Below are 9,000 nucleotides of genomic sequence, written 5' to 3' on the forward strand. Positions count from 1 at the left end.
CCTATGCCATTTTAGTAATTATTTTTTATATTATTTTGATAAAAAAAACCCAAGTTTTGTGCCTTATGCTACTGCCTTTCTCTTCATTTATTTATTTGGTGAAGTAACCTGTTAAGTAATATTTTCTCGTATTGTATTAAGGGAAACACAAAGGGTATTTATATACATTCCTATTGCCACTATTACAGCTTACAATAGGGCCCACTGTTTTGTCTCGGCCTTTGGGCTGATGGTACTAACATTCCCTGTCTCTGGTGTTGACATTCTCTGGGCCTCCTGCGGCTTACTAGACTCTTACCTGTGGAGAACGTGGTCCTTTCTGACCCTGGGACTGACTCTCCCAGCGAACCTCACACCTGCTAGTCACGAGCGGGGGTCCCTTTCGCAGACATAGCTCATGCTCTCTTCTTGCGACCTCATTCATGTGAGGCTTACGCGAGCTCCCCCCGCAGGCTCCTCGTGCGAGCTATCTTTGCGAACATCTAGCATTTCCACGAGGTCCTCAGTTGATTATGCTTGTAGGTGAACATTCTTCTTCCAGTTCGGAGGTCCAAATCCTATCAGTCACTTGGGCTGTCGGTTCCCAAATCCTAACAATCCAGTCCCCTCTTAGTGGGCCTAAGGGATATTATAAAGTGGCAGGACTTAGGTTCAAATTTAACGCATTGTCAGATATGATCCTTTTCGGCATTCTATATCGACATATAATCTCTTTCTTCAAGAATTTGCTAACTGCTGATTTCGTGACATTGGCATAAGAAGCGGCTTCTACCCACTTGGTGAAGTAATCAATGACCACGAAGATGAATCGATGCCCATTGGAAGCCTTTGGCGAAATTTGCTAATAAATTATAAAACTAACATATTTTAATCTTGTTCTTAATACATTTTTTGGATGATTATTTATGCAAATTGGTGAATTTTATGCTCCTAATCCTTTGAGTTCATGTTTTTATATTTAGGTGAGCGTTTGGGAGCAAAAGGAGCGAGAAACGAGTGAAAATCGATAAAAAAAAAGCAAACTTCAAGAGCCATACAGGCTAGACACACGACTATGTGCCAGACCGTGTCGATTTTGCAATTCGCATCTCAAACACATGGAAAAATGCAAATTTTAAGCTTTTTGGGCATTCTAAAATTTATAAATACAAAAAAAAGAAGAGAGAAGGGAGCCATCAAAGAATATTGAAGAAAACAACTTAAAGAACACCATTGGAGCCAATTCTAAAGTAGATTTTCATCAAGATTGAAGACCTTTGAATTTATTTTGAAGTTTTTATGAGTTTCTTTATTTCTTGTGGCTATTCTGACTTTGAGATGTTTTTATTTATAATTATGAACTAATTCCCTAGATACTTAGGGAAGATGAACCCTATGATGAATTCTATTATTTAGTTTCTATTTTACGCAATAAATACTTGATTTTTGTTCTCGGTTAAGTGTGCTTATCTCTTGTTTTAATATTTTCGGGATATTAATTCATGTTTAATGTGCTTAAATCAGTGGAGGAAAAGTCCTTATTTAAGAGTAGATCTAACATAATTGCGTGGAGTTGCATGCAATTCTAGAAATAGGATGACATAAATCTATCGGATTTGAGTTAAATCTATTAGAGGAATCCATAGATCGAGTTAATGCGACAATAGGGGTTTAAATTAGAAAGAAATTTTAATTAATCAACCTAGAGTTTGTTGTTCTTACTCTCGAAAGAGATATTAGCATAATTTAGAGATTTCTACGGATCAAGATACCAAGCGAATAAAACGTTTAATTTAGATTCATAAAAATAGATGTAGTTTAGGTGGATTCTTTCCTAGGTATTGCCTCTCTCATTGGTTATTATTCGATTATTTTCCTGATTCATTCTCTGTTGAGTTCTTTAGTTAAATTAATTTAGTAATTTTAGTTTAAAAATAATCACTCCAATTTGTTGGCTAAATAGTAGGAAAACGGTAATTACTAGTACTTTTAGTCTTTGTGGATATGATATCTTTTCTCACTATAGCTATACTATTTATCGATAGGCGCACTTGACTTTGTTGTATTTTTAGTCATTCCGTGACTATCAAATACCTTTTGACCTTTTTTTTTGTGTGTTCTATTTCATTCATCCTCTTTACATATTGGTAGTTGAGGCTTTTATAACCAGATTGAATATTACAGAATGTCTATTTTTTTGTCTTTGTTTTGTAGGTTTTCGCATGGTGGTGATGAGGGACTCTTCGGTCAACCATGGTGGAGGATATACCCCTTTGCCATTTTGATGAAACAGTGGTAGATGGGTGACACCAGGAGCCTTGGATGGTGTGCTGTTGATATGGCGAATGCTGAGGAGCGACCGCGATGCTGAAGGCTTAGAGATTTTTAAGGTTTCTGTTTTAGGGCATTTTAGGGTATTGGGCTGTATTTTGGACTTTTGAGTATTGGGTAGTTGAGCCGATTTGTTTTTATATTTGTAAAGTGGACTTTTATTATTATTTGAACTTCTGGGCCGGACGAATTTGGCCCTTACAATATGCATAGATATTCTGATGTTAAATAGTCAATTAATCATGTTGTTTTATGTCTACTACATGTAACGCAAAGAATCCTTATTCATGAATTCCAATATCTCAATCTATGTGCCAGCTTAAAGGCTGGTCCACAATTCCTAACATTAGCTGAAATGAGTTGTTGCCAGTCTGATACATCATTGACAATGCAGTTGTGGAAGTGTTTTTTTTTTTTGGTGTGTATGCTTATTCCTTGTTCACAAGACGATACCTTAAGTGAACTGGTAAAGAAAAAAGCTAAAGATGTTTTGTGGCACTGTAGATTGAATAGGCTGTAGGCAATGTAACTTACCTGGAACTCAGTGCCATCAATTAGCCAGTGGTAGATGACTTGCGTTGCCCAAATCATTATTAATACTAAGTCCCAAATTCAATTCTGGACAACCACTTTGTTCTATCTTAATTAAAAAAAAAAAACATGAGTGACACTGCACACTCAAGGGGTTATTAATATTGCAAATTCCAATAAGAAACAGGAAACCAACTTAAATGTTTCTTATCGAGCGTATTATCTATCTTGATAGACTAAATGCGTGGTAATCGCACATAGTGAGAGGCAGGGGGAGTTTATTTATTTATTGTTATTATTCTTCTAGTAACGGGATAAAATTGAAAGCGGTTTGAGGTAATTTTGGATGAAGCTATTCTAAAGCTAAATCTCGATTTCTTCTGAATGGGTGGAGGAGAGGATTTCAAGCTCGGAATCTGAACCCCTGAAGTTATCAAGTACTCTGTCAAGCCTTTCATTGCCAGCTGCAGTGGTTGCTGATCATGTCAGTTTGTTTTGTAGCAGTTCAATTTATTTGGCAATAGTGACACATGATTCAGAGACGGCCACGTTTTGCATAAATCTAGGCTATTCAATTCTAGAAAGAGGAAGGGACAGAACAAGATTGCAGTGTTTCAATTCATGCACCATTTTTATAGCGTTTGACATCCTTGTGTTTCAATGTCCCAATTTTCTTCAGGATGACTTAACCATAACAATCTTTTAACTAATTTGATGTTTCCATGGAGGGAATATATCAGTTGATGATTTCAAATAAGCAACCCATGTAACTGTTTCCTTTTTCATATAATGAACAACAGCTCAATGCAAATGGCTACGGAACGTTTACGGCCTCATTCTTAACCAGTAATTTACTACATAGACATCCTTCCCCTGTGCCTGTTAAATCTGTGTTTTTCCTTTTTAGTACGTAGTATAAAATATGAATACAAATTTACATGTGTTAGAACTTTAAATAAGAAATATTTTTATTACAAGCTATTATCCATCAATGATCTTCACACTAACTTAGTTGGGGTAAAAATTTCGAAGTTGAAACTGCTGATTTTATCTAATAAGACAATAATGCCTTTTGCATAGTTGGAGAATGGTGTCTGAATTTTTAACATTTATCTTATTAATTACAGACCATGAAGTAGCATTCAATAATAATAATAATAATAAAAGCCCCTTGGAACTGGTCTTTTGTGGTCTTTGGGGACGAACCATATTTCTATTATATCTTGATTTTATATAAAACTAGAAGATAAGAATAGCATTTTTGGATACGATTAAAATTAGAAAGACAGCCTAATTTTTTAATTTTTCATTATGAATAGGTGGTTTCCGATGCGGTTGTGCATAATCCATTACATCAATGTCCCTCACGTTATCCTTTTCCTTGGAATCGAGAGCTTCGTCAGCCCCAGCATCTGAATTTCCCAACATCGACCTTGCTCTTATTCTCTTCCATCCCTACATAATATCATGTATTAAAAAAAAACAATGAATTTTCACCAGGTTATGAACTTCTTTTTATCTCTTTTTAATTTTCCATGTCAAGAATCCGAAAAGACCAAACAACTTGAACTACTTCCTCTCAAATATTGTTTTGTTTTTTTTCTTTTTTTCAAACTAATAATTTTTTTTACTACAATTGCATGCAAAACAATACCCATGCATGCACGTGAATACCATCTGATTTCTGTGTTCTGTCCTGACATGCTGAAGAAGATGGGCCATTAGTCAGTAAGTAGTCTTGGTCTTTTACCATAACCAGTACTGCACTTTAACAACCTGAATCACTTACTGAATCTAGGTTCTAAAGATATGGTCTCTTCTTTTTTTTTTTTTTACCTCGACTGTTTCCTTGCTTTGCAAACCAACCCGAGAGGAACTCATAATTCCATATCCTGCATGCGAATATCAGCAAAATTCCAGCACCGTCAATAATATTTACATGAAACATGGTGTCAGAGTAAGCTTAAATCTTAGTTTTGTACATGTACATATGTGACTATATTTATATCTCAATGACTGATTAAGATCAGATAAAGTTGTTTGTGATATTATTTAGTAATCTTTATCAACGAATTATTGAGGTTTATCATTATGCAGCAGAAGAACAAATTTCCTGAGCCAACCAAGTTGTAGAAGTGTTGAAGAATAATAAATGGTGTAAAGCTTGAAGAAAGTTCAAATTTAGTTTAAATAATGATATCTTTTTTAAATGATTTGCATGTATATTTCCTGTTGAAAAGGCATATAAATTCCAAATAAAAAAGAGAATAATAATTGGTTTGAATATAACCTGAAATTGCATTTTGAACAGCTTCTTTCGCCAGAAAAGAGTCCGAAATTGTTTGCTTCATAGTTTTTGCATCAATTATTCTCCTTCCATGTGACCTAACTTCTTGTAATTCTGGTGTTTGTAGCTTCTTTGAGATTGAAGGCCCCATCTCTAACTTATGGCCTTTCAACTTATTGGCATCCTGTATCAAATTAATTAATAACTTAGTTATTACTAGACCAAGATTTTAACATCTAATTATTATACTCTATAAAGTCAATAATATCTTTTCTGCACTAACCTTGCTGGCAAGAAAATCGACATGATTGCCATTCTCTTTAGCAGAAAAACCTAGACGGTGAGCATTGCATGCATGCAAAGAAAGATAAAGGAGAAAAAATATCGCAAGGTAAGACATGATTATGAAATTAGAGCTTAATTAGTTCTGATGAGAAACAGAGAAGATTTAAAAAAAAAAAAAAAGGATATGCAGTTTGGGGATGCTACTGCAATGTTAAGTTTCTTTTCTTTTTCCAAGTATTTGTAATGATAGAAGCATCAAAGGAGCAGTAAATGCAAGTTTTGTATTGAATTGAAATACGTTCTTTAAGAGAACATGCAGGTGTTCGGAAGATGGATCCTGAAAACGAAATTGAAGATATTCGGGGGGGGGGGTCCCTTTGTCGCTTACACTTGAGTTTTAATCAAAATTTGGGGCCCTAAAGTAAAGAATTATAGAGCAATACGGACAAGACACATGCAAGATCTCAAAGATATTAACAAGGGAAGCTGGGAGATTTTATTGAAATATATACACTGTACGCATGTATATAATTTTGTTTTTTTATTAAACCAACCATCTGGTTTGTGTATGTTGGAATTGCAAATATATTTAATTGGCTAATGAAATTGGAGGGGAAAAGTATGAGTTTCGTTTTTTGTCGGGGATAGGTGATGATAGGTTTGTTAAGTATTATGAAAACATGCAAAATTGAAAATTAAATATAATAGAATTTTTATAAAAAAACTGAAAGAAGAAAGGATTTGGGATTAGGATAAAGAAGTAAAATAGAGTAAGGCAGCTACAACAGTAAATCAAGGTCCTACCCATGTGTTTCTGCTGAGGAAGTCAACTTCTTGCCCCCTAATTCATATGGTAGAATTATTACTGCAATGTCGATGGCCTTTGATTTTTTGCTTTTGTTTGACCGTTTGAGTTTTTTTTTAATAGAAAAAAAAATGGTTGCAAACGCTATAACTGGAGCCCTATTATTTAAGGACAGAACGACGAAAGCTAACTCTTTCATTCTTCTATGTCAATAAGAAATTGAATTGTTATTTAACCGGAGTCAATTAATATAAGAGAATTTTGGTTGTTGAAATTAAGAGGGCAAAAATTAATATCAATTTACCGTCGATTAAGCTATTTAGGATTTTGTTTCAATCAATTCAATAAGTTTTATCACAAAAAAATAAAAGAAAAAAGAAAAATTAATTGTGGTGGTGGGAAAGAAAACACATCTTTTTTTTTTTCGGGTTGAAAAGGTTCAAAGTTACCTACACAAATTTTAATTTTCTAGCGTGGGATCATCCAATGGTTTCAAGATCTTTCTTCTGTTTTTTAACCATAACTACATATTTAACATGGATCCCATGAAATCCCACTTTAGATGTTGTTGTGCATTTCATAATACAATGTATCACAATATATACAAATTATATAGACAGACATGATGATTCATTTTATAATACCACATATTATATATTACATAAAGCATATAAATAGTTTTTATGCATCTATTCATCCATAACACATAGTGTATTTATTACAACGATTCTTGAATGATTATATCTTATGAATATATTTCGTTAAAAATTTTGCAAAAAAAAACACAATAAAGTGGAAAAGCTTAGAGAAGGAAAAAGAATACAATATTCATAAGAAACATTCCCTCAAGCATAACCAATCATATAATTGAAAGTTAAAATTGGTATTGAGTATGGATTTGCAAATTTATCACCTTTATATAGCTAATTTTGATGTGTGTAATGTGTTGCATTATGTTGTTGGCTTATCAATTTTACAAGCAAACCACATATTTTTCTAATATGTTAACTCATGTCCACGAATTGCTTTGTGGGAAGTTCATATTTATGAATGGTTTGATAATAGTGGCAATAGTTTGTTTGCATATTGTTATCAGATAGCACTATCAACACATATGAATACATAGTATGTTCATGATTGAGCTTTATAGGAATCAAAAAGATATATTACATCAGCATACGTCATCAATTCTAGTTTTGCTTCATTTTGGGAAAAAAAGAAAAGAAAAGAAAGAAAATCCATATTTGATGTGCCAAGGAGATCACAAAGAACATGTTTCACTCAATTCCAATGTCCTTGTGTCGATACTAAACTAAGCCTTGCAAGTAATTGATTACAAATGATATATTTGGTCTAGTGTAATTTTTCAGATACAAAAGTACTCATTTTACACAAAGATACGATACTTTAAGATTGAAATTTCTTTATCATCTTCTTGGTTATAAAATAGATCTCTTTTTACATAATGTAAACACACTATTAAATTGTTTCAAAGACTTTTCTATATAAGTTGATTTATGAACAAGTATTGTGCTTGCTAAATATTTAATTTGAAATTCAAGCAAAGTTTTGTTTTCCCAAAATCTTTCATAATTTTTTTAGATAATTAAGCAATCAAAGAGATATCTTTTGAAGTCTTTATTATGTTTTAGTCATTAACATAAATTGCAACTATATTTATCTCAAAAATTCACTCTCTTAATAAAAACAGAAAGATAAAACAATATTGCTTTCATATCATTTTTCAATAAATATTCATTTGGACAATTGTACCACAAACATTGGGATTGCTTTAGCCTGTCTAAGGATCTTTGTAGTTAAATGGAATACATTTGCTAAGGTTTCTAATTATCAGCATCAAACACCTTAAACCCTTTAAGGGTTATCATGTAAATGTCATTATCTAATGACCCAAACAAGTAGTCATTACATCGTTTATTTTTTCTAAATCGGGCAAAGAGTATCAGAATGCAATGAAGTGGATTATGAGATATCTTTGGGGCTCATCCAACTTAAACTTTGTTTCGGTAATGAGAAACTCATTCTAGTTGGATACACAAATCTAAATATGGTCGGAGATATTGTTTTAAGAATATCTTCTTTGGTTTACTTGATCCCTTTTGTAAGGGGAGTTGTGGCTTGGCAATATAGATTGCAGAAATGTGTTGTATTGTCCACTATTGAGTTTGAGTTTATTAAAATTACCAAAGCTTGCAAGGAGCAGCTTTGGATTAAGAAATTTTTGCAAGAACTCAGATTTGCTCAAGATAAGTATTAATTTGTGATAGAAGCGCTAATCATCATGATAAGAATTTGACTTTTCATACTCGATTTAAACATATCAATGTAAGTATCATTAGATACAAGAAGTTCTTGAGGCTAAGTTGTTAAAACTTGAGAAAATTCACACTAATAATAATGGTACACATATATTTGACCAAAGTCTTACAAAGAAAAAAGTTTGAAACATTTTTCTTGATTGCAGGTATGGTAAACACCCTCACATAGTGGGAGGGAGAGATTTGTTGGACTTTGGGTCCCACCATATGTAGGAAGCCTAATTGTCCATATATATGACCTATCATATATAAAAGGGGGCATCAACCTTTTATTAGATTTTTAAGTGTGTATGTGCACTCGCCACATAAGTTAAAGAAAAAAAGAGAAAAATTGGAAGAAAAAGACAGCTTTGTTCACCAAGTGCAATTTTGATCAACTATTTGATCAAGGTTTTATTTGATATCCATTTGAACTGTTTTTTGGGTAGTGGCTAGTAGACTCA

The 9,000-nt window shown here is 33.0% G+C and overlaps 1 protein-coding gene across 3 annotated transcripts; it reads right to left on the bottom strand.

Moving 5' to 3' along the window:
- Positions 1–3,936: 3,936 nt before the first annotated feature.
- On the bottom strand, positions 3,937–5,884 carry LOC107931283 (uncharacterized). 3 transcript variants are annotated; one of them, XM_016863134.2, is made up of 5 exons: positions 5,412–5,884; positions 5,132–5,312; positions 4,678–4,733; positions 4,496–4,545; positions 3,937–4,296 (listed from the first exon to the last, which is right to left on the bottom strand). In XM_016863134.2, exons 1-5 carry the CDS (start codon positions 5,526–5,528, stop codon positions 4,281–4,283), a joined length of 420 nt encoding a protein of 139 aa, XP_016718623.1. In that variant the 5' UTR covers positions 5,529–5,884; the 3' UTR covers positions 3,937–4,280. The 3 variants fall into 3 exon arrangements, with proteins under 3 accessions (XP_016718623.1, XP_040954544.1, XP_016718622.1); XM_041098610.1 differs by having other exon boundaries at positions 4,516–4,545; positions 5,412–5,872; XM_016863133.2 differs by lacking the exon at positions 4,496–4,545 and having other exon boundaries at positions 5,412–5,781.
- Between the last annotated feature and the right edge of the window lie 3,116 nt (positions 5,885–9,000).

This window comes from Gossypium hirsutum, chromosome D08 (genome assembly GCF_007990345.1).
Source record: "Gossypium hirsutum isolate 1008001.06 chromosome D08, Gossypium_hirsutum_v2.1, whole genome shotgun sequence".
Taxonomy (NCBI): domain Eukaryota; kingdom Viridiplantae; phylum Streptophyta; class Magnoliopsida; order Malvales; family Malvaceae; genus Gossypium; species Gossypium hirsutum.

Bases quoted from the DNA above. Each gene is read 5' to 3' on its own strand.
- LOC107931283 (XM_041098610.1), bottom strand. From the start codon at position 5,528: ATGTCTTACCTTGCGATATTTTTTCTCCTTTATCTTTCTTTGCATGCA. The intron at 4,734-5,131 runs GTTATATTCAAA...ATTCGCATGCAG, and splicing joins TGTTCAAAATGCAATTTCAG to GATATGGAATTATGAGTTCC. The intron at 4,546-4,677 runs GTAAAAAAAAAA...CATCTTCTTCAG, and splicing joins AAAGCAAGGAAACAGTCGAG to CATGTCAGGACAGAACACAG.